The 27,104-nt window shown below is 39.2% G+C and overlaps 1 protein-coding gene across 1 annotated transcript in view; it reads right to left on the bottom strand.

Moving 5' to 3' along the window:
- The window catches only part of ctnna2 (catenin (cadherin-associated protein), alpha 2), a 308,188-nt gene that overhangs the window by 231,685 nt on the left and 49,399 nt on the right, over positions 1-27,104 (bottom strand). Inside the window, exon 6 of the mRNA XM_061059524.1 lies at positions 2,344-2,547. Within this exon, the coding sequence (XP_060915507.1) occupies positions 2,344-2,547 (204 nt within the window). The remainder of the gene's footprint in view (positions 1-2,343; positions 2,548-27,104) is intronic.

Genomic DNA, 27,104 nt, shown 5'->3' on the forward strand with positions numbered 1-27,104 from the left:
GTCAGGCTGCAACATCCAATGTTAACTCCGAGTCCCAGTTAGAACACATGGGTTAAAATACATGGGTCATTTTCAACACAGCAATAACTCAGCAACAGCAAAGGCCCATTAGGGGTTATCTGAGAACTCAGACTGTGCCCCACTGTGGAAGTTATAGGCTCTGCCTTCTTCATGATGTATGGCTCTGTTTAGGGCACCTGAGAGGCTGCCATGTTGATCGTATCTCAGTGGTAACTTTATAAACCCATTGCAAGGAAAACGGTGCACAAGGAAAATAAGATGTCAAAGTTTGGATAACATCCAGACTGTTTTTAAAGCAGCAGGATGCACAGGGAAAAAATGTGTATTTATTATGACAATCATTGTAGGTGTTTGTGCTGTTTTGCTACCACTACAACTATTATTTGAACTATTACATTATAGAGGTAGAATTCTTTCAAAGCACCCTTTCTATATGCAATGACGATGATGTTATCCTCTTGAGTGCAAAGTATTTCAGCAACGATAATAGAGAAGGAAATCACTTCTTTCTCTCTTAAGGAACAATGAAAGGGCTTCTCTTTCTCATCATGCATGTCATTTACTCAGCCATTAATCCGAAGTGCCTGTAGTTGAGCAACATGTATGGCTATATAAGTGCTTTATAAAATTGTGCAGGGTTATTTAAACAAGCTATTAACCCATGACTTTTTATTTTTATTAGATTTTTCCTAATTCACTGATCACATCTTTATTGTCCAGGTACAACGTTTAGAAGCACCTACGCTGGTATGTCTGTGTATACAACAAACTGCTGAATATGCAGGTAAGTCAGCAGACACCAGTATTTAAGTATTCTGTTCACAATCAGATAAAGACAGGTTAAAATGCAAATAGTGAGCAAGGGAAGATCAGGGGGGTTCTTTTTTCTTCTTGGGGCTAATACACTGCACATCAAAATGTCTTCACTCGTCTTCGCAGACTAATGCAGGAACACTTAAAACACATGCTGTTTTAAGACGATATGAGGAGACCAGATACTTGAAGATTTGACATTGAACATTTAAAAATCTGAAATGGCACGATCACAAAGTCAAGCACAAAGAGCTAAGTCGTGTGTGCAAATTCAATCCAATTGGCAAGACAGCCAATCCAAAAGCATCAGGCCTTTTTTTCACTCATACAGAGACAGCTCACACATCTCGCAGTGCATTATGCACAAAAGGGACTGTGGCAGTAGAATATAAATTGGATGTGTGTGATGATTAATCATTGTCTCGGCCAGTCTCATAACCTTTAAACAGCTGCGCAAATCACAGGCAAACGCATGATCAAAATGGCTCTCCAAATGAAGAGGAAAGAGTCCAGACAGGTCTCCTCCAGACAAAGAAATACTGTTTTTGCTCGTTTGTTTATAGTCCAAAAAAGCACATGTAATAAAAACCAATAGACAAAAATCAATTAATATGCCTCTACTACGTCCTCTAGCAGGCTCTGAGAATGGGATTTGGTGCTTTTTTTATTCTGTGAATCAAACCAAGTTTTTTTAAAAGCAATTTTGTTAGTTGCATTATTTTGTTTACCTCAATTTGTTTGTTGTCAGTCAATAAGCTATTATTATGTAGTGCTAAAAAAAGATTGATCTATTCTCAACACATCTTGAAGCTGACTTTAAACAAACTGATTCAATGTCTTTGCAGTGCCCATCAAGAAAAAGTCCCATACCTCCAACCAGACAACCAAATCATATTGGTTGAATTATGCTGAGATGGACTTACAAGTAACCATCCATCCATCTATTATCTATACCGCTTTTCCTGTTCAGGGTCGCGGGGAGCTGGAACTGTTCCCAGCTGTAATTGGGCGAGAGGCAGGGTTACACCATGGACTGTGTGTCAGTCAATCACAGGGCTGACATATAGAGACAGACAAGCAGTCACACTCACATTCACACCTTCATGTAATTTTTAGAGTCAATTAACCTAACCAGCATGTCTTTGGACTGTGGGAGGAAGCCGGAATACTTGGAGAGAACCCATGCATGCACGGGGAGAACATGCAAACTCCACACAGAGAGGCCCTGTCCGACAGGGATTTGAACCTCCTCACTGTGAGGCAACATAGCGCGCACCACCGTGCAGCCGCCCTTACAAGTTTCATGAGGGAATATATTTCTCAAAACAAAGGGTAGTGAAAAAAGGACAAACTTGGGAATGTGTTGTGTCAGGATTAAGTTGAGAAATACAAATAACGTGTGTGTCTTAGTCCACGTTGTTTGTTGTGCGCTTAAGTAGGTGAAAAAAAAATAAACATGTGCACAGTTGCATTCAGCTCATATGTATAAAATCAATAGAGAAAACTCACATTGTTCATGTACTCGCTCAACAAGTCTTGAAGGGCCTGTCGAACAGCGTTGCACTCAGCCACAATGCGTTCACGGCGGTCGTCACGTGTGCATGAAGAGTCGGCCATCAGTGCAGCTCCACTGATGATGCTCTCCAAGCGTTCCTCCAGGGAGGGCCGGAAACGAGCCTCACTGAACGTTAGCGGGTCCAGGATGATCTTGTTCTGGAGGGCAAACAAAGGAAATAAGGAAGGTCAGGAGATAAACACAAAAGCAATTGGGGTGAAGCATGCCCTAATGAGGGCCACACTGAGAATCTGTGTCCTAGAATAAACAGAAAATTCATATTTTCAGAAAATGTTAGTCTGAGAGAAAGACCTACTTTGTCCGTGATTTATTGGGTTGGTTATTTAAAGGTGGGGGGATGGATCTTTGGTTTATATATTTGCACATGTGTTGTAGTCTGGTTTGTGGTTAATGAGGGCCTCTTGTGTGTGCAAACAAAGTACAACAATGTACCCACAAACACAGCGAAGCAGTGTTTGGCCATCAGGGCTAGAAAGGCCTTCTCTGCTGGTCCAAACACTGTCAGTTTATCTTAGTATCATAGCTACTCTCGCCCTCAGTTGCGCTGCTTTCGGTGCAGATAATTTTATTGAAAGTTTTTATCCAATCAGATTTTGCCACTGTGTTGTCTCAAAGGTCAAAAAGTCTGCCCTGAGGCACTCGCGCCCTGAGAACTCATCTCATAAAATTATGAAAGTATGTGTTCAGAGACAGCCCTAACTTCGAACATCTCTGGACATTTTCAAAAAACTTCTCAAACACCACCTATTCACCAAAGCATTCAGCCTAGCTAATACCCATCCCCCTCCCCATTGAGTGTGTCTGTGTGCGTGTGTGTGTGTATGTGTTTTTTGCTGTCTCCTTTTTACCTTTGTGAAGCAGCATTGGGTTCCTTGAAAGGCACTATATAAATCCAAGTTATTATTATTATTATAATATGAAAAAAAACAAGTAGACAAGTATGGATGAACAAACTCTCGGGGTTTTTTTGTTTTTTTTTAAAGAAAACCTTCTGATTAGAAATGTTCACTTGTATAGAACGTGTAAGAATAAAACAAAACATATATTTCAGGGGTACATATACGCAAGTTCAAAATAAGTTGCATTTGCTACAGGAGCATAAACACATCGCTGTCTGTTTTAACACTTTGGCAACGACAGATTTGACAAAGTTTGTTTACAGAGGTTTAGATGTATTGAAGTGCAAAACAAACAACTACCATGAAGACAGGTAACACCAGGAGTGCATTCAGAGGGTGAAACACATGGCTGCTTGAGTTGAACAGAACAAATTCAAAGTGATATTCCACCTAAAATTACTCTGGGCATTAAACACCCACTCCCTGTGCATTTGGAAGATTCTGGGCCGTCTGAGCTAACAACTAGAGGAGAGAGAAAAAAGGGTGGTCGTAATGTTTATTACAGCTCTTCTAGCTCTGGTAATTCATGTCTCTCTTTATCTTGGACTGCTTAAGTACAGTGTGAACCCACAGGGAGGTGCCCCCCTCCACTGGGTATCATTACATCATCTTGTGTTCTTTGGTTTTTGTGAGTTGCACAAGTGTGTTTGTAGAATTCAGAAAGTATAGTGCATGTTTCTTTTACACTGATATACAGCGCAAGGTTGTAATTTACGCACTTTCAGCTTTAATGGTAAATGCAGCTGGTGCCATTCACAGCGTGTTCTGCAAGAAGGCACAAAGCTCACATTGATGTGAACCCCTGCTCTGTGTAACAGTGTAAAATATTACTCAGGTAACATCTTAGAGCAACACTCGAGGGGTACAAGACATGAGAGTTAGTGGAAGGTAGGGATATATATCCTCACATGCACTAGACAGGCACAAGAGAAAGAAAGGGAGAGAGAGAGAGAGAGAGAGAAGGTGGAGAGTGAAAGATAATTCTGTGAATTCCCTTGAATGCACTGACTGAGGTGCAACATCTCATATTAAAACCGAAGCTTCGATTTGCCTTTATTTTAACCTTTTTTTATACAGCCGCTTGCTGCAGATGCTGTCCTTAACCTTCAGTTCAGGATGATCGTAGCGCCTCATCATCAGGATCCCCTGACGTGATACTGGAATACAGAGTAAAACACTTCACAGCGTGGGAGGTATTTCTTAAGATTCTTTTATGTATTGCTGGAGAACATTGCAGAAAGAGCGGAAATGCACACACACAAAAAAAAAGCTATGGAAAGGGGTGGGGCGGGATGAGCTGCTGTGAGAGGAGAAGTGCAAGTGTGAGGGTGTCAGGGTTGGAAATGAACTTTTTCGCCTACCTGCCACTGTGACTGGTGGATTCAAAAATATATATATACCAGTCCCCCTTTTTGCTCACCTGCCACTGTATTTTAACCAGCAGCATCATGTTATGAAATATAATATCAAATCAAGGCTTACAGTACTCAAGTAATAAAGGGAAATGTTTTATCTACTAAATAAAGACTGACATGCTTTTTGTGTGTGTATGTGTATGTAGGCTGGCAAGAGTTTCCATTGCAGCCTTGTCATCAAAGGCTAACTCATTTAATTGATTTATCTGCAGCTGAACCTGGAGAGACAAAATAATCAATTTGTAGTTTTAAAAGCATGTGTTTTAAAATAACTCTGGAATGTCACTTTTATTTACAAGCCACTGTTACTGGTAAGTTGAGCAAATTCACCCGCCACTGCAAAAAAACGCCCGTCTTTGGCGGGTGACGGGTTCTAATTTCCAACTATGGAGTGTAAATGTGTGTCCGCGTGTGCGTGTGTGACTTATACACCTATTTTTTTCCCGTAGACTTCTTTAATTATGAGGTGAAAACTTAAATGATGTCATTTAATGTAATCAAATTATCTCCATTTAGTTTAATTTTAGGAGCAAGGAAAACCTATGAATCAGTAAAAAGAAACACTGATTCCTAAATCAGAACAACAACTGGTGCTTCCAAATATCCCTAACATCTATTCCCATGAGAATATTTAACTAACAGCAGTTTGCGTTCACTCTTTCCATCGTCAGGTTCAACAAAAAAACAATTAAAGAAGTGCTTTTAATGCTTGAGAGCGCAGCCCATCCAAAGTTGCATCTCAGTGTCAACTAAGCTGTAAATAAACAAAACATTCATCAATTAGTGTGAGGGGGGAAAAGCCTCGAGGTGGAGCTCTGTGGAATACATGACGAGCTGTGCAAGTGTTGGGGAAATAATACAGAGCAAAGGTGCAGTGTTTGGTCTCTCCCCCTTAGCCGGTTTAATCCTGGGGCAGGGTGGCAGACTGTCAAATGATTCGTATTAACATGCGAGGTGAGAGAGTGCGAGCCTAACCTACTTTTCATCTACAGCTGGCAGGAAAGTGCAGTAAACACAAGGTTGTGTAATAAAAAAAAAAAAATGTAAAAAGAGAGAAGGGGTAGGGAGAGAGAAAGATGGAGAGAGAGAGTTTGGGGATACAAACAAATAAATTACAAAAGAAAGTAAGTTGGGAAGTCTGAAGGGGAAAAAGACTACAAATATTCTGAAACGGAAAAGAGTCAATTTTGGCTCTAATTTAAAAAAAAAAAGGAAAAAAAACAAGATGTCAAGGAAGATATCCTCTAAAAAAGTGGCCTCAGGAAGTTATATGGCATTACTTGTACAAAGATTCTGATATGTATTACAAGATACTGGCATTGTTGACATTAAGTTATATCCTGTAATACACCCCAATGACTTTGGCTTTTTCTTTTATTTATAGGCCATAAGAAATACATCTTTTGAGTATTTACTGACATTTCATTCCATTAATCCCCTCTAGCTTTTATTTAAGATTGGTAGAGCAGGAGTAGATCAATGTGCAGAAACAGATTTTGATTAATATGTTGTCTAAAAGCCCTGGATGCAAACATTAGGGGATGAAAGCATATATTCAAAAAGCTGCTGTTGCAATAATCGATATGCCAGTGGATTAATTTATGTTTTTCTTAACACTGAAAAGTATGGGGCCTTTCATTTTGTTTCTTTGACTTGTTTTCTCACCGCCTGCTCTTTAAACGACTTCTGTAGTGTTTTCACATTAGACTTGTACAGATGTGAAATGAAGGGGAATGTAGATGAGAGGTGTATTAGATCTACCCTGTCTATGTACTAGAAACAAATAGTCTTTATTCATCTTTCGTCTGACTCTAAATAAGCGCCATGAAAGCGTAATTCATGTTTAGTTTGAGTAATGTTTTTGTGTTGCTCATAACAACAAATACTGTTTGCTTTTTTAGTTTAACTTTCTGATGTAAAGCCTACAGAGTACAGCTTAGTGCTGACTAAACACGTCTACATGAATCAGACATAGTTCACATTAAAATCACTTAAATGCAACCTGTATGTCAAAATGTTTCAAACCTTTTAATGTTGAAAAAAAGTCAAGAAAAAAAGGAAAAGTGTGATCAGCATGTTGCTTTGGACGTCAACAACTACCTTACTGCCTCATTTGATCACATTTAGTCCATTTTTTTCTAATTTTAGAGCAGTGGTTCTCAAGTGGTGGGTCAGAACTCAAAAGTGGGTCACGGAACATTTTTCATGGGGTCATTTTTCATGTTTAGTACAGTTCCTGGTCCAAACTGCCTTTTCACTTTGTGTGTTTTATGTATTGTCTGTGTTGTATTAAGTACAAATAAAGTAACCTGAACCTGAACATGAACAAACTGCACAATCTTTTCTTTAACAAATCTGATTGATGGAAAAATATCTGAAATTTGGGTCGCGATTGAATCACGATGGAGTTGCTAGTGGGTCCTTAGACTAGCCTACTTTAGAACCACTGGTTGGGAGGATTGTTTCTTTTGTATTGATCCTGTTATGGTGTGGAAGCATCTCATCAGTAGAAGTAAGGTCCAACCCATCCCAATATGGATGTAATAATCACAATAACATTTTTGAGGCCAAATTATTATTATTTTTTGGGGGGCTTTTTATGCCTTTAATGGATAGATAAGACAGTGGATAGAGTCGGAAATCAGGGAGAGAGAGAGTGGGGAACGACATGCGGGAAAGAAGCCACAGGTGGGATGTGAACCCGGGCAGCCCGCTTGAGACTACAGCCTCCATACATGGGGCGCACGCACTAACCACTGCACCACTGCACCACCAGCGCCCCATTTGAGGCCAAATTAAACATGATAAAATGTGACTGAATGAAAATGCACATCAAGCTCCATTAAAAACCGAACAGAAGGCAGTTTACCTTCAATTATCTTTGAGGTAAAAAGACAAGGATCCGTTAGTCCTTGTTTCAAGCTTTGTTGCGAAATTGCTTTCTTTATGTTGACGTCTACATCTGAAATCAGAGCTTTACGAAGGCATAGAGAGACAATAGAGCTCAACACACCGTGGATCTCAGCAAAGAAGGATTCAAAGAAGAAAATAACATCAAGGGAAACTGAGAACATTCCTTTGCTGTACTCGATTGTTATTCCACTCAGGGTGTCAGGTTGCAATTATCATTGGGAGTTGGGAATAGGCAGAGTAGAAAGAGTGGCAAATGCTCGGTTGACAAAGGCTGAGAGGTTTTCAAGGTAATTGACACTGGCTGAAGACGTCCTCCAAGAGGCTCACAGACGTGACTGGTTTTGTTAGTTCCTTCAACGAGTTTTGCGGCATTTGACTCATTTTTTAAAGGCTTTTTGCTGTCATTGAACTCGTTTACTACTTTTCCACAAAAACCAGTATAGGTAAAAAAGTACAGACGTGCACATGAAAATATTGCCATATTTTTAAGAAGCGTAAGAAAATGGACATAACCAAAGCATATCAAATCTAAAGTAGCACCATGGATCAGGCTATGACCTCAATACAATAAACTAAAGGACACTCACATCGTCCTTTTTCTTAAAAGATGACTCATTCATTCAATTGTATTACAACCAAAATCACCCGTTCAAATTCTACATGAGGATTTTTCATTTAAACTTCTTCCGCTCTTCTAACTGTTCACAAAGCAGAGTCAGCTTCTGAGCAGTGTGACTGACAAATGGGGATTTAGAGTATTGTTCGAGGATAATTCAGCAGAGCATATATGCTGACACTGACTTTTGAAACCTTTCAAAGCAGCAAATCAAAACCCTAACAGTTCAAAACCTCTTAAATAAAAGAGTACATTTATCTTAGCAGAATGCCAGGTTAAACTTAGTTTGCTTTTTTTTTTTTAAATACATTATGCAGCTAAGTGAAATGTATTCCAACAAAACGGCAGCCAGTCTGTGATTCCTGAATGGATTAAGGAAAGATATATTGTACTTTAGAGCAGTTGGGACGTATTGTACCTGCAGGCTGATGAAAGAGTTAAGTTACTTTCCTGAATTCTAGGCCAGGCTTTAAGCTTCAATGTGAATGTTGATTTTGACAGTGTATCATGACCAGAGGCAGCCTTATGTGTGCCCCACAAAGACTGAGGTCATTAGTTTGGCCCCACTTTGGGGCATTAACTAGAGAGACAGGGCACATGTCACATCAGTGCATCTCATTTGAGCCTTCCAGGACTTTCTAATATTTGATGGCAACTGTTTTGTCTAAGAGGGAAGTTAAACAAAGTCTTGAGCGTAGAACTGGATGGCCTCTAGTAGCCCCATTCCAGAGTTCAAGGGCTGTTTGGTTGTGACTTTTACTCTGTTTGACAAAGCTCTGCCTACACTGGCCCTGGGGGGGCATTAGTCATAACCCACTCCCTGATTGATTAACCTAATGAAGAGGGCCTGACTCAGTGTTAAGAGTTTGGACTTCTATTGTGACACATTGGAAGGCAACTACAACATCTCTAACAAGGTCTATTTATGTGGGTGTGCTAAGTAAGAGTAGACTTTAAAACTTCAAAGGGTTAACTGCATAGTGTATTTTTACACTGTACATTTTTGGTTAATGTCCATAACTTGGTGTTATGCTTTTTAAACCTAGTATAGTGCTGTACCTTAAAGATAAATAAGTAATATATGCACATATATGCACATGTACCCTGGTCTTGTAGTACACTAAATATTTCAAGCTTGTGCCTTCACTTTATATTGTTAAGTAAGCTAAACGGGGTAGTGTTGAATCTTTCATATGCAAAAACAGTAGGACCACCAAAGTAAAACAACTTCAGAAAGCCCTGTTAACACAGCTTCATAAAGAACTGGAGTAAGGTTGAGTGAAAACGGGAAGAAAAGAGTAAAGTAATTGCACAACATCTGAATCTTAACAATTTCTTTCTTGAGAAATGAAGAAAACAAGAACCAAAAATCACTGTTGAAGCCCTTTAAACCCAACAGCAGATGAAAATACATTTCAGTAGATTATTATTTTCATCAGCATCAAAAACTAATTTCTTAAATTATTACATTTAAAGACTTAATAGGATTGAACCAAATCTTCTCTCAAGTCCCAATCATTCCACAAATCACCTCAATAATGGGAAAAAAAGCCAACTTACTCGCTAAGGCCAAATTAAAATGGTAATAAATGTGTTTTGGTTCAATACTTAATGGAGAATAATAGGGCCAAAACCAGCATAAAAATAATTTATTTGAACAACTCAACAGTGTAATTAATCAAACCAAAAAATAATTCAACCACAAACAAGCCTTAATAATTAATCTGCAATTCCCTGAGGGAACATTCCCAATGGATTAATAAAGTTCCTATCTATCTATCCATCTATCTATGTAATAAAACAAATATAATCAACCAGTGCGGTGTAAAAATGGGACCTCACTGGACCTGTCAATTAGAAAGCAACAGTGTCCTCTAATGCAGTCCATCGGTGATGGAAAAAAACACAGTATGTACTACGCTTAAACATGAAACATGACACATGACATTTCTTTGGCTTGGTTGGTATCACATTTTTCAAAAGAGACCAAAAAAAATTGCACTGCTTTAGACATTAAAATAGGACTTATCAGAAAAAAAATGTATGTTGTTGGTGATGATCACTTTTGCATTTAGAGGCATTAGTATTCATTTAAAACTAAGAGTAAGGAGTAACATTAACATGTATATAAGTAAAAAGAGTAAAAAGATCATTCAAAAACAAAAAAAGCACATTTCACCAGAGCTTCAAAATCTAACAGGAGAAAAAGAACAGGAGTATAAAATAAAAAAAAACAGCTGCTACAAATGTAGTCTCCTACACTGTACAGCAGTTTGACCCCTCAGGAAATAAGAAGCTTCACTTTGGGGAAGGATGTTCATGCCTGTAATTGTCTTGCTTGGTTCCATAAAAGACTATATGAATTATTAAGTTAAGTGGTATTGTCGTTTTTTTTTTTTGTTGCAGCTTCATGTTGTGTCGTAAACACGCACTGACTTGGAATGTAGTAAAATGTCCTCTGACTGGTGAATATACCACACAAACATCACATTAAAAATCTAAAAGTCAAACATTCTTTAATATTTAATGAAGTCGGGGAAAAGAAGGGCAAATTGGAGCAGAAAAAGGAAAAGACACATGAATTAGTAAAATGATGTAACCAACAGGAAATCAAGCTAAAAGCGCAGCGGTCCTAAAATAGTGAGTGCATGCCCCATTGAGTTTACTGGGTCCAGTTTGAATACATTTTCGCCTACAACCACTACCAACTCAAACCTGTGCACTGACACAGAGTTATTGAGGATAATTTGGAACATAAACAAGACTGGAATTACTGTACACATGTTAATTAGAACTGCACTTTGAACAGAGACAAAAAGCCGTCCCGACTGCCAACAGGGACGAGTTCAGTCAACAATCCGACTCTATTCTCCAGATGTCGTCAGCGTGTTTGAGGAATTACACTATATGAATATTTTGAGCGGAGTTGTTTATTTGGAGATGAGGTGAAAGAGAGGGTGACAAATAGAGAAAGCTAAATAAATGCAAAGAAGCAAAAAGTGCCCACACAAAAACATATAGACAATTCTCCCTGGTAAGGACATCTTGATTTATGATTTAACTCTTATTTTAATTAAGACACATTTAAATGTGACCCATCTCATGTCTGACATCTGAAATCCTCACCCGTCTACATCCGCATATACTTTTGCTACAATCAACAGTTTCACATAACATCAACAAGTTCTGTTCTCTGTGGGAAAGCCTCTTAAAATATGCCTGAAACTAGTCGAATGCACGATGTTTGAATGTTTTTTTTATATATTTGGAGACATCAACATTCCCGTTTCAGTATCTCTCTATGCCAGTCTCATCACAAGTATACCCCTTTCCCCCTGGGTTTGCACCACTTGACATCTAGTTGCTTTTCCCCATCTTTCTTTTACCGTCATATGTTTGCTCAAAAAGTAAAACATTGAAAGTAGACAAAATGGCACTGCAGTCTAAAGCTGTGTAAGTGGTAGAGCACGCACTGATTGTATATACGTGTGTGTGTTTTTTCCGTCTTCCTAATTCAGCCATATTGTCCAAAGGAAGTCCAAGAAATAAAAGCTTGTCTGCATCTCAGCTTTGTTACCATGGCAACCTCTGAAACACTGCATCACATAGTGTTCGATTCTGAAAACCAGTACTTTTTGGTTCCCGTACGTGATTGGCCAGTACCGAGAGGACCATCAAGCTCCAGGACAAACGGTGCTCCTATGGGTGTTTACATTAACAGTCCCTCATATTCAATGCAGAGCCTTCCATGAGCACTGGCTGTCGGCCAACCACCAGACTATTCTTGCTATTACACTTGACTTCTTATTTTTTCTTGTTGAGTCTGATTAAATAGTTTGGATTAACAAGTTGCAGCTCACTTTTCCTGTACACTTTAAAAGCAAGCCCCTCGGTTTTAAATCAATAAACGAGCACCAGAAGGACATCTTTCTGTCTGTCGACCCTGCCCTTGTGTGCGCCGAGGCTCAGCTTAGGACACTTCAACGTTCGATAAATATCAGCAAAATAATTAAAGAAAAGAAGAAGAACTGCGGTAAACTGCACAGAGGCACAGAGGCCTCATCTTACTTCAGGTGGCTTCAGAAAACACAGGAGGCACCTGCGTGACACATGCACACTAAGCATCAAAAACTTTTTTCCCCAATACCCTTCACAGATGTGTATGTGCCTGATGAATCAACACATCAGTGATTTACCTTTATACATCACTTCACATCTGTCCAGGTAAAATGATAAAGTGGTGATTATTATCAAAGATTGATTTTCTGCTCCTAATAGTACTGGGGATCAGACGATGCCTCTTCAACCTGCAGAGGATCGTTCAGACAGCTGTCACTCAGTTGGTCTATAAGCAGAGACATGCTGTTCATTAACTGCAGTGATTTACCTGAGGGTTGTTACCTTCAGACTTACATCAGACTTCAGGATTTAATGGCTGGTTTCTCGTGTCACGTCTGTCCATCTGTCCCACATGCGCTCAGAGGAGAGCAATATCGCTTGATAGCCTATTCTTAAGTTAATATTCAGCACCCTGACATGTTTGATCTCAGTAATGTCTTGTCTTGTCAGTACTGCGTGATAGAAAAGCTCAGACGTACCCTGAGATTCATCACAGAGCACTTTGTTAAATACTACACACTGTACAAACAACAAGGCGTTGTATGCTACTGCGTTTGTATGCTACTGCAAGAATTTACACTGTCTGTGGATTGATTTGAAAAAGGCATATATTTCCATAGTGTATCAACATAAACTAAAGTAATTGGAAATGCAAATGGTTCTTTGAAACGTAAACATGAAACTGAATCGCATTATTGGGATGAAAAGTGAAGTTATATTTTTCATGTTTCATGCTTTCATGTGACTTTTGTAAATTAGGTTTCATTCGCTGGAAAGTATTTAATTCAGGTGTTCAAGTAGTAAACAGAATTATCTCATGAGATTGTCATGTCTTTATAGTGTATTCTTGATGTCTTTATTTTTTGTAGCAAATAGTGAAGAGAAGGATCAATAAGAGTAAAGATAAGTATCAGTATCGATTCTGGTATTGATCAAATCCAAAGGATACCAATCTCTAACCACACAACAGTAAGAATACAGCCTTTCCTAGTCTGTCTTTCAGGCGCACTTAAGAAGCAACCGAGGGTCACTTGTCTTTAAACAAATGTAATTGCGTGCTATATGATGAAAAGGCAATCACCAAAACTATGTACTCTGTACTAATATGATGCTCAGGATACTGAAGGTAAGATATTGCTCGATTTGAAAACTGTGTTGGTTAAATTATGAGTGTGTTCTCAAATGTTTATTAATGCAGCAGATGCACACAGACAGAGTCATAAATCAAACTGTACAGTAGCATAATAAGGCCAACGAGGCTCCTCTCTTGCCCAGGTATACTAGCTGGAATAGTGCCCAGACTCTCTGCCAGTAGATGGGGAATGTAGACCCATAGTAAACTAGAGGGGGGAGCAATGGGTGGGGGATTGAGGGGGAAACGGTTGATGGCATAGGAGTTTTGGATTTTTTAATTTCACCTTTTGATCTAAAGAAAAATAGACACAAAATGAGGCATCTAGTTTAAAATGTCAGTTTGATGTACTGAACATATTTATCAGAATGCTCATTGCCCCCATTTCCCTCAGATTTACTCACAAATATTGCATTAAACTAGGTATTACATTTCCAATGACTCTGTTAAAGTTTTTAAACAACATTCCCAAAAAAGAACAAACTGCTCTTTAATTGCTTTTCCATGGCGTTAGAACCATTTTCTTACCAACCTTTTGTCTCTGCCTCTTAGTTAATATCAACTTCCTGGTTTATGTTTATGAGGCTGTCTGTCAACCAGTCATCCTCGCTGATGGGTATTTAATGAGCTCAACTGTATCATCTCTTTGCTGTCATTTAATTGAATGTCACTTCCCCTTCCACAACCCCAACAATGGTCTCAAAGACTTATCTATGGGTGCCTGAGAGGGATCTCTGACATAGATGTAATTTATCCCCCCACAGGCTTTTTTTTTTTTGGGGCCAACGTTTCAGAGCTTGAGAATATCCAAATGTATTTTTCTTACTTTTGGTGTTTATCTTAAATTACTTGAGAAAGTTCTGTTTAGTTGTGTAAGTTTTTAGTTAACATATTTATCTCCAAATTAAAACTAGTCAACAAACATTTTGGGATTCCAGGCATGCATACTGTGTATACATAAATACACGTGCATTTTCCTATTTTCCACAATATCACAGTTTGGGATCAATAAAATGTATCCCTTGACCCAAACAGCTGCCCATCCATTCATCCATCCATCCATCCATCCATCAATCAATCCATCATCCATCCATCCATCCATCCATCTTACCATCCATCCATCAATCAATCCATCATCCATCCATCCATCCATCAATCAATCCATCATCCATCCATCAATCAATCCATCATCCATCCATCTGTCCTTCCATACGTCCGTCTATCCATATCCCTCTTGAAGACAGTCAATGTTTTTATGTTTAGAAAAAAAATATCCTTTAATGTGATATTAAGATGGTAACTAAAGTAAGTAAGTGTGTACTATTAAGTTTTCTTGTTTGATTAAAATGAGTTGTTGTGACCCTGCATATGTAAGTAACAGAACAAATATGAAATAGTCTTACAGCTGACAGCAGTGTCAAATAGTGAAAAAAAGGATACCATATGGGGGTCATCAGCAAAGTCACATCTGGCGTCTTACCCACTTATCTCACTTGATGTGTTTGAGAGATAGGTGGAATCAATGTTTCTGGAAGTCAGTGTGTGCTTTGCGATTCAGTTAATCAAGTATTGGCAAGTTACAGAAAACAACAACCAATTTAAAGAATATTGGAACAACTAGCCAAACGTATGTCAGACATTTAAGAACATTTAGTGTAACTTTTATATCTGTTTTAGTGTTAAGTATAGGACTTATTATACCTCCGTGTTTTTTATCTGTTTTGATTACATTTGTATATATCAAGATTTACCATGTTATTTAAAGCAGCCTCACAGAAGACAAATGTGTAACAGCTATTAACTTCAACACTGATACCAATCTCAGTGTTTCTTGTCCTTAAGAGGGACTCATTGTTGGAAGTGGTGGTGATTATGTTTGCCTTCCAAAAACAGCAAACAAAACACAAAGCAATCAAAGACAAGGACAAAAACTGCGAACCAATCAGTCGTGTGAGATTCTGCAAAAGTGCCGGAGGAGAAGAGACGATTAACTGACCTCTAGCTCTGGTAAAGCGAGTCTGTTACCCATAACATCTTGTTACAAAGGTATCTCCCCCCCATACATTCAGAGCCAATCTCAAAATACCTGTGACAGTGCCCTTCACAGTAAAGCTGGGGCCAAGAAGTCAGTAAGTGAACGCAGTGATAAGACCAAACCTGCCAGACACGGGCTGCCTTCACAGAAAGAGCATCAGGAAAAGAAAAGATGGTGATATAATATTGCATTTTCTATAATCTCATTTAATGGTGTGACAGACCTTTCTCGGCCCATCCACACCTGCGAAAAAAGAACACCTGGGTGCTCTTCACACTTCAACTATTGAGGGGAATTTCCGACCATATCGCTATTCATCAGCGAAGGGAGAAAGTGTGCTGAAAAAACTTGCAGTTTTGCAGACCATTTCTGTGTGTCTGGGATGAAGCTCGCTGAAGCTGCAACATCTGTTGGGCCATCATTTCAGATCGTTGGTAGCTCTGAAGACATATTTAGCTTTGATTTTAAGGTTCCTGCTTTTGCTTAGTAACTAGATGAATATCCAAATGAGTGTTGAATATGCAATAGACAGGAAAATATTTCACAGTCTATTGCTGACTGAGATATTCAGCTGTAGCTACTGGAAACATGATTTATGCCAAAAAAATGCAGGAATTATTATATATGTAGGCACTTCAGGCACAGCTCTGTCAGAGGGATAACTCACTTTGCTTGAGCAGTAAAGCAAATGTATTGCCACAATTAACAACTACTATCAAGATTGGAAATCGACATTAAACCCTGGGAAAATTCACCTTAAAACAGATATTTTTTAATAATAATATAATATAGAATAATATCAAATAAAAGTATCACATTGGCTGTTTTATTATGTATCCTTTTTCTTTGCTTATATCTCAGTTTTGCACGCATACAGTTGTTTAGTAGCTGTACTTGCATGACATTACCCCCTGCAGCCACGGGGCATCTCAGTGCTGGTGTTAACTCCAGGCTGTAAGTCTGAGGGGAACATTAGAGGGGATTGTAAGAACTAGAACTAAAAGAAGAATCCCCTAGCTGAGTGCAGGACACGAAACAGGCAGATGTTAAAGCCTGAGCTCTTGCGCTGTGGCGATGCCTATATAGGGGCCATAGAAAATTCAGCCATAGAGTGCAGAGAGAGTGGCAGTTTATTCCTGGCTGTGGCCCTGAGACCCCATGGAGCTGTCACGGCTGTGAGAAGTAATAGTCCAGGTATAGGAACATGCCAGGAAAACTCTGGGAGATTGCCTTTTTACCTACTACAAACTAGCTTTGCACTTGCACAGTAGAGTAGTAGCAACATGCATTACACCTCTAAGGTAAAAAAAAGACTTAAGCTCACACATTGCAACAAAGGTTAACAAGAGGGGGTTATTAGCACAACCAAGGTGTACCTGCTAATCTCAATGTATCACCAACTGTTTAATGCAGGAACAATGAAAACTAAATGTAATAAATAATAACAGAGCTATAAATGTGCATTAACCTTTCAGTGTATCTTCATTTGTGCTTTCTTTGCTTCATAGGGTTGAAGAGTAGAAGAAGAAGAAGAAGAAAAAAAAGGACCTTTACTAATAACTGAATGAGAGCTCAAGCAGACCTCCACGGACTCTCTATAGCAGTGCTTCTAACTGATACTCCTGTGTCTTGAAGACCGATCACAACACTGCAAGGCGTCTTAACGTTGGGAGTGACAGGAAGACATTTCACTGCACAGTAGACACACGCTGTGTACTATTTATCTCCTGGAGTTCTATCAGACAACGCAGGCATAGTAAAAAAAAAAAGAAGGGATTTAAGAGTCAATAAAGCGGCTGCAGTACTACTGTGTGAATAGCTGACAGACAATTATGGGTTAAGGGATCAAATATTGATTTATCTCTGTGTTGGTCTTTGGCTCTTTGATGGCATCTAGGTGGGTTGGTCTTACAAAGTTCCAAGATGGTTGCATCAGATATTCTTGTATTAAACTTTGCATAATTATAACATAAGTGTTTAGTAAGTGGAGATAAAAGCATCACTGAATAAAAAGAACACCATGTGGACTTCTTCACATGAAGATTTTAGTCATTGCATATGTAGTGACTTTCAATAAAGGTGTGTGTGTGTGTGTGTGTGTGTGTGTGTGTGTGTGGGGGGGGGGGGGGGGGTAGCATTTTGTAGTGTACCCAGAGTTGACTACTTTGGAAATAGCTTGTCTTACAGATACTTGGTGAAAGTAGATGGTCTCGTCAGATTGTAATATGATTTATTCCACTTGTGAATAATATGTAATAAATACTGCAGCCAGTTAGTCAGTGCTAAGGCAAACAGATGCTCTATGTGTTCGTGCTACTGTAATAAATTATATAGTTATAATCTGTCACAATATTATTATATTGTTATTTTAATGTTCTTGGATGGTCCATCATACACCCAGACTAATAATGCGAAACCTGTCTGTCTTCAATCATGAGTATGTGACAGCTGTTCAGCATGGAATTCATCGGAGGGCTTTCTCATTTTATAAATGAGTCCACCTGCATTTTTTCCCGTGCCTTTTCTTTGCACAATTAATAAAAAGGGTTAACCAGGAAGGAGAGGGTGAGAAGGAGAATGTGAATGCAACTGACACACAGAGAGAGAGGAAGAGAGAGAGAGAGTTAGAGAGAGAGAGGGAACGTGACTGACACACAGAGAGAGAGAGAGAGAGCGAGAGAGAGAGAGAGAGAGAGAGAGAGAGAGAGAGAGAGAGGAAGCGAGAGGAAGAGAGGCAGAACGTGCAACAGACAGAGAGAGAGTGAGTGAGACACAGTCATGTCAGAGTAAGCAGGCTAAAGGTTTTTACTAGCAAGCCTCAGGGCAGCCTGGCAATCTGTAGTACCAGAACTTTTCCTGGTGGGTTGCCAACCTCTAGGCTTGCATTGAGAGAATGAACAGGAATAAGAACAGATTCAATCTGGACCAGGGTTAGAGTTAGCTGTTTGACTCGTCACCAGACAGGTGTCAATCACTTTAAATGAGTTTCTTAATCTCTGTCTGCAGGAACATTTTCATTGCATTCTGTCACCGGTGCTTCTGCATCAACGTCTTTTATTTTCTGCTCATGATATGATATGACATGAGTACAATCGCTGCCGCTGGATACGATAATTTATATTTTAGATGTTTTTTATACTGTATGTCAGTGATTTCTAACCTTAAGTTGTTAATTACAGTTGTTAAGGGGTCATGAGAATTTGTGAAGTAGCTCAACTATTTACTAAAGGTATATGTATCTATGTATGAAGGCAACTGTAACATCTGATCACTATTTGTTGCAATTTAGTAAGAATTCAAACAAAACTAGAAAACACGAGACCACAGAAGTCTAAATAGTAAGCTGAAGTTCAAATGATAGGCAAGTAAAGACTCAACAGCTAAATAGAAAAAAAACAGTTCTCAGTACACTAATAAACCTTTGAAGTAGGATAAAAGTTGCTTAAGTCATGGAAGAATTATTGAAACAACCAAAGCAATGGTTGAAGTTGTGAATAAAAGGTTAAAAGATTTGATAAGCCATTGAACTAGTTAGCTAAATAATGGATAAACAATATAATTAACAAGCGTAATCATTGGGTAAATAGTTGAAATCTTAAGCTAAAGGAAGAGATTAACAGGTAATTGTATGCTTGGGTAATGATTACATGGCTGGAAAAAGAATAAACCAGAGTAATGTATACATGTTGAAAATAGGTAGCTAAGGCAATGTTAAAAATGGTTGAAATAGTAAACTTGAAGCTACAGTAAGAAACTGTCATTCTCTGTTGTCAACGGCAACCATTGTGGCAAAGCAGAACCTCTTATCTCTTTCTTGTTCTTGTCCTGTAAAACTATAAGTAGTGTTATCAAATGGAAAAGAAGTCCTCCTGGTAACAAAGGTATCAGTCACTCTGAATCATTTCAGAGGAAATCCTAAACAAAAACTGTTCTGGCAAAATCTGCTAACCTCCCTTTCTGACAATGACCCAGCAGCTAAAAGCATTACAAATGACTGTGTAGTAATAATCCATCCACTGATGGTCCTGGTTGGACATGTTGGTCATATAACGGCCTCAGTATTAATTCTGGCCTATTTTGTAAAAGCTAAAAACCTTCTCACGGGAGCTTTGAGTAATGGTGGTAGTACTTTCACTAACCATTATACATAATTCTTTAAAAAAAAATAACAATACCTACTTTGATGGACCATATTGGTACTGATGCATCACATTGCACCATACAGTACATGTGTTATATATATATATTTCTAATGTAGGTATTTTTTGAAGTAAAATAAAGCTATCTGAACCCCCGACAATATAAAAGCAGGCATCACACTGTCAGGAGAATACCACACTAGCTGTTAAGACTTGAAAAAGTATCAGGAGGCCCTGTCCAGTTTTCTTTAGAGCAGACAAAAATATACATATCTGCCATAATTGAAAACCTAACAGGCGCATGGGGGACTTGTCTCTATTTGAATATGAATGCACTTCTCATTTCATTTTCTCCTTTTTTCAAACCCTGTCTGGCAAAATGATAACCCCAAACCTCACTCACTGCCATCACTTCAATAGAAATCATTCAACTAGACACTGCCTCCGTCACTGCCAATGTCCCAACCCCCTTCACTCTCTTTCTCTTTGGTCTAAATCAGATGTTTTTAAATCAGCACTTCATATCATGGCCTCCGGTACTTCAAAACCACATTGCCTGTATAGCAAGAAATCTGGAAGATGTGTGTGGTCAACATATTTGTAAAGAAAGCCAATGGAAGAATCCATATTTCTTCCAACTTCAAGTTAATTGTCATAGTATTGGACAACATAGTAATGGGTCAATACAAAATTCCATAATAACTTTGCTGGAAAAATAAAAACTTAAAAGAATCGTCAGGCTAAACCAAAAAAGTCTGAGCCTTAGAAAGTGAAAAAGTCCAATCATTCAGTTTCATACCCCAATAATCCATCACAACTGTCTAGTACTGAACAGCCTATCTGAGCGGTAATAAACCACAGGATAACCTGAATGTCAAACTTTGCTGTGTTTAAAGGGGGCTTTGGATGTGACCTACAGCTAGTGTAATAACATCGTTCTTGCTAAAAAATGGGTTTAAGACCTGTTTTTCCATTTGATTAAGTACTCTCATACATGTTATCTTTTGGGTTTACTGGAAAGGGTCTTCAAATTTGTACTGCATTAGTTTTTGTTTACTGGGCATTCCTGAGACTTACAGGAGCAATATGTACGATATCTACTGATTTCTACTTAAACCATAATGGCCTTACTACAGTATATCGTCAGACATTAAAGAAACATGCTATGTTGAAGTGATGGCTTTTCTGACAACAATGCAGCAGCCAGTATGTGCTCCTTCTAAATTTTGTTTCCAGTCCAGAATGCTCTGTATTTGTTTTGGCTAGAGAAGGAAGGCAGTTTTAAGGCACCCCCACACAGCTGATTTAGACACCCATCGGTTTGCCAGGAAAACAGCAAACCAACAGGTATTGCAGCAATGGAAGCGGGCAAGTGGTAAAACTAGGATAAATATTGGAGGTGCTTTTGAACATCGGAAAGGTAAGAGCGCAGAAAGGGTTCATGACCAATGCAGAGCTGGCTAAACACTGAAGCTTCAATGTATGTGAAATGGCAACCCGCATGCCCAATAACTCTAGGGATGGAGGTGCGAAGGCATGTTTTAAATTTAGACTGCAGGACCAATTTCAGATGCTATGTGTCCGAGTTACATATTGCTCCTTTAAGGTTGAGTAAACAGAAATGAAAAATATAATATGAAACTATAGTATGTTTTGTTTGTCTGAGGTTATATGCTATAAGAATACACAAATAAGCAATGAGAAGCTGTACAATTTCAAAATGTGTGAAAGTATGTTTAAAAAATGATGACACTGTTGGAACTGTTGTGAAGTCAATTATTTATTTTCACACCATTTATTCATTATCGTGAGTTATTTTCTTTTTTTCTTTTGTTGTGAAAGACATTCTTCAACTGAACTTTCAGTAGAAACCTCAGGATTTCACTGGCTATTATTAAAAATCCAACAAAGCAGCGAAGCACAACCTAACCTCTGGAAAGTTGTTGTTTTTTCCTTTAGTACATGACTGTCAAACATCATTCAAGTTCTTGCTTTGGGATGATATCTTGTATCTCTGTATCTGTCCGATGTGTTTTAGAAGGGGGAGAAAAACATTCATTCATATACAGGAAGTGAACGGTATCTGCTCAATCCCCATAGAACAAGCCCCCTTCACTCAGCCTGCGTTCAGAACATCAGAGGACCCTTACTGCTCTTTCACAGTTCAGTCAAAGCCGTTACTGACAGATCAGACTGGTATAAGAGATCAAAAGCACATGATTGTTTGTTCTTTCTACTCTCTTTTCTTTATTGCATTTACTTTTTGTTCTTGATCTCAATTTAATCTATACCACACCAACAGCATATCTATCTGTTCTTTTGTTCTTTTCTCTTCTCTGTTGGTGTATGTGTTAAGCCATTTGTTGCTTTCATATTGTGATATTGGATTTTGCAGCTTTTACAACAAAGGCCATTTTAAAATCCCATTCAGGTTTAGTGTGGCTTTTAAGGTATCATGTGGTATTTTTGACTCTTAGTAGTACCATGGTGCAGTTTCTTTTCCTTTTTTTTTTTTTTGCATCAATACATCTGTATGTGTTTTTATAGGACTCTGTAATGTAACAGATCTGCTGAGAGACAAGGGTAAAAAGTGGTTTTCTACCTCTGGTTTGTTTACAATGCTTAATTGAATCAAAAATGATTCTTTAATGTTCTTTTCATAAGAGTTCGCAGCATCCTTTGTATTGTTAAATTAAGTGTGATACGACAGCGGAGAACAAATGTTGAAATAGCAGACAGCGAGGCAGCAGCACAGCTTGAAACGTGTCATTTGTAATACCAGAGTGAACCAGATCACCCCCCATTGAACTTGTATTTAATAGAATTAGGGGTGGATGCAAAAGGAAGCACAAAAGAACTTGTCTGGCAAGGAATTTTGCAAACAACATTTTCTACATCACTCACTTTCTTGTTTGCAAAGCATGCAAAGCTTTAGATCAGTGACACAGCACACTGCAGATTGCATGATGGTCTTCAACTCGAGACTCACAGGCATTTGATGTTCAGTAGTTTGTTTGGGTTTCGCATGATTTGCTAAATGAAAAGGGATGTATGAGCAGAGCATCCACTGGTGAATTTTGCAGCTGGGTATTTACCTCAGTGTGGAGAGGCAGTAGGGATGGCGAGCAGGCTGCCAGTGGTCTTGGCAAGCAAGGAAGGAAGGGAGGATCATTTTCACAAGTTTCTCATTTAACTGCTGCAGCTTTTAGCAAGATACAGAAGAAGCTCACAACCTTCAGCCAACACTTATTTTGCAATTGGATGCCATTGAGGCTGAAAGTGAGAGACCAACTGTGCAAAATGGTGACGTACACACTGCCAACGCTTTAGTAGGCACCATTACAGGATCCGAAAGACTGGAAAAGGGATAAAGGCGAAAGATGTGGAACTAACAAGATGAAGACATAATGCAGAGGAAAGCACGAGTGTGAAAGAGAGCAGTCAATTTCATTGCTGTGAGAGAAGTCTTAACAATGAAAGACGTGCTGATGAGAGGAGAGGCATCATCTGACTCTAAGCCAAGATATCATAAAAGGAGAATTATCTTCTCATCCTGCAGTTTAAAAAGAAAATATCACATGAACTTAATGTTAAAATCTTGAAATTATCAAAACAAGAGGTAATTGAGAATTTACAATTGATATATCTGAGTAATGGGAATTCATCCAAGTCCTTCAGGGATATTCATGTTTTTGGTTGCTGTTTTCCTCTGATGTGGAGGACTGCTTTAACGTTATAAAAAAACGTCCAAAACTTAATTCAATCAGACCAACTTGCAGTCTTATGTGATGGGAGAACAAAAAAAAGCAACCAGAGAAGAACTAACTTCGGTTAGGATCTGAGAGAGCTAGGCTCAGGATCATCGCTACATGCCGGCGTACTTACTGCCACAGAACACTCTATTATCTCAAAATGACAGCTAAATTGGCCTGTCAACAAAGCTACACTCATCTAAGCAACTTCACTGGTGCATTAGTGCTTCTTCCAAATGTAGATCAGGGATATGGGGCATCTCTTCCATTCTGGGACCCACAGGGGGAAATTAGAGAGTTTCTGAGTGCTGCGCTATTCAAACAGCAGGGCCTTGAATCCTAGTCTGACTGCTTACTTAAGTATTTTTTTATGACTGCCTAAAGTTAAAATGGAAAACAAGAAAGTAAAGTGAATCAGGGGAACGAAGTCATGCTAAAGAATAGTTGCACATTTTTAATAATAATAGTAAATACTTGTTTTGGCTGCTTCAACCTAACCTCTACTGAAACATTATTATTGACTTTAAAAAGCACCAGTTCTGGGGGCACCAGCAGCCTAGTGGTGAGTGTGCCCCCCCCCCCCCCCCCCCCCAATGTACTGAGGTTGTAATCCTTCAGGGGTGAGGCCCGGGTTCAAATCCAACCTGTGGCTCCTTTAACCACTGTCCTATCTCTTAATAAAGGCATAAAACACCCCAAAAATATTCAACTCCAGTTCCCCAAATCTTTCAATCTATCCGTCGTTTCGTTTGTAAACCCAGAAATAAATGGACAGGAAGTCCTGTAACATCACAGAGTGCAAATTTGGATAGTGTCATGAATCATGAATCTCAATCAAGTCATTATTATAGCTCTTAGCTAAGTATGAGCTGTGCTGTCTATCTACCAACTTATCTTCAGAACTTTACTTAAGTTATCCAACTCTGAATTAAATTGTTAGTGCCTTTTACTCCTGTGAATTAATTTCTTGAACGTGTGTCTGCTGAATCCCTAAGGCGATGCCCATATCTCCGTTCCAGGCTTCAGAAGACACATCCATCCCCTGAGAGACTGTAAACGCCCGCTATGCCTCAGGTTTATCAGCCTATTAAAAAAAACACTGCCTTGTGTAAATTAAGGCTTTGCTGGATACTTACCACTAAGCATAATTAAAAAACGGTTGCTACATGTGCTACAAAGTTGGCCAAATGTTCCAACAGATATTTCATATTAAAGAAAAAATGCACAGCTACAGCCTGCAGACGATTTTGATTGCACATTTGCTTTTTGTAAGTCCTCAAGAATGTCAGTACCAAAGTGAATTTTGAGAAGAGAAAGGAAAGTACTTTGCATTTCTATACAGTCACACTATGAGGTGGGGGAGCTTAGCTTAGCAACATGGAGACGGAACATCAGACAAGCAGCTCATTTATAATCTTTTGGTGAGGTTTTGTCTCAAATCCACCAGGACTTCCCTGCCAGATATATCCCCTTTTGCTGAGAGGCTATAGCCTCCATAACAAGACTGAGTTTGTGTATGTGTTTGCATGAGCAAGTGCATAATATTTTTCAGACTAGTTTGAGAATGTGTGTGGGAGGAGAAAGTGCGTATTAGAAAGTCATGAAAAACATTTTGCAAAGTGCTGTAGCTTCGTGTGGCAGGCAAGGACAGTGAATTTGGCCTTAACCAGATACTGTCTCCACACTTTCCTTCTCTATTTCTTCTATTTACTCGTATAATATAAAACTAACACGGCCACAGGGAGAGTTCACGCTAAACCTTAGTCTTTGCTCCTGGCACTCAGAGCAATATCAGCTTCTTCACTTGTGCATGTCTGTGTGTTTGCATATAGTATATGTACTGTATGTGCGAGAGCCAGCATAGCGTGCCCCTGCATACATGAGACTGAACGGAGCTGAGCGAATAAAGCTATAGCAGGTGGGCCTCCAACAGAGAAGACCTTGACTTGAAGGCATGAGACCTTCATTTTGAATAAAGCAATTCGCTACAACCACTCAGGAAGAGTCTCCCAAGAGTTTTATGCTGAGATGCGTCTGAAGATGCAGCAGGGTGTTTCACTGCGGTTGTCGTTGCCTTTTAATTTAGCGTGGCTGGGCATTTGTGGAGAGAGTGGTTGGGATTTATTCTTACCACTCTGCTTTTAATTTCTTCCCATCTTACTGAAAATGTCAGCCAAAAAAAAAGAAAAAAAGAAACAGGAATAATTTTGCTTGAAACATGCAATACCAGCAGGGATAAGTTAAAGCCAACCAAGAAAAGTCTGTGAGTTTCTGAAGATGCATTGTTATGATAAACAATCTGATGTATTATGTGAAAAGTCTTGAGGCATTTTCTTTATGCCGCGTGCATCACTGAGACATGTAACTTCGTACTGCCAGAGAGCCTTGGCAGAGCATCAGTCAGTCTTAATCTAACAAGACTTAATCTATAACTGGAGATAAACAAGAAGAGCTGACTAAATTTTGAAAGCTGCATACTGAGCTGTATGTGGAGGGAAAAAGAAAGTGGAAAGGCTGATTACAATGGACCTGAGGCTGTATGAGCAGCCACTGTATGGATTCCTGTGTCCTGTTTCCCAATGACCCCTCCCATATCTGCTGCTTCTGCCTCCTCCACAGCTCGCTCATGCCTCACTGCCATCACGATGAGACGGGCGGTGGCTAATTACTGTACAGCAACAAACAAGCCGATACTTCTCTATCTCCCTGGTCATGTCCCATTACTTCAGTTTAGTTCCTCTATTCATATTTCTCTTGACAGATGCATCTGTCCATGGAGAATGAGACAGTGCTTCAAATCGGCAGACAGAGGATGTTGTAATTTAGCTGTGCACCTCCGGGCTAACACGTGGGTCCAACCAAGGTGAGAATGATAGAAGGAGTGGAGTTTTATTGAACACAACGGGGTTCTTGTCAATAGCACTGCCACATGGTATTGTGTTTGATGATGTTATTAATGCCGAGATATGTGCGGATCTGAAAATGATTGCACATTTGGGCATGTCTAGGCCTGATCTTACCCATCATGTTATGAGAAGTAGGAAGATGTCTGCAGGTTTTTTTCTTTTTTTTTAACAGGCAACCAAAATGTGTGTCGAACACCCACATGTCCAAGCACGGAACCAATGTGAGTCAAGGAGAGGGACGAATCCAGGAAGGGGAGTGAACCGTGTGGGAAGAAGAGCGTCACACTCTGCGTATGTGTGTGTCGTAGTTCCCCCCCCCTGCGTGTGAACGGGAGAAGAAGTGGGAAAGCGGGAGAGAAATAAGAGAGCGCCTGGAATGAGACAGCAGGGATAGGAGTGCACAGATTGATATAGCAATTACCAAGAAAGCTATCCCTCAGTTAGGAATACATCTACATACATTAGAGCCTGGTTTCTCTCCGGCCACTGTTTCTCTGAGGTTGGCTCAGCAGTGTCTCATACACAAACAGAGCACGCGGGAAAGGTCATCGCTGGGCAGTCAGTGTGCACACACTCGCAATGAAGAGCCCATCCATCGTACGTGTTGCTCATTTTAGCAGAGGACAAAATCCATCTCATTGGCAGGGGAAGAATAAAAACAAAGTCCCAAAAAGAAATTCAGAAGGCTTTCTCCATATGCAGATATGCAGAATAATTAACTTCTCGTCACTAGGTTGTTGCTGATGATGCTTATTGGAATGCCAATGT

This window comes from Labrus mixtus, chromosome 2 (genome assembly GCF_963584025.1).
Source record: "Labrus mixtus chromosome 2, fLabMix1.1, whole genome shotgun sequence".
Classification (NCBI taxonomy): domain Eukaryota; kingdom Metazoa; phylum Chordata; class Actinopteri; order Labriformes; family Labridae; genus Labrus; species Labrus mixtus.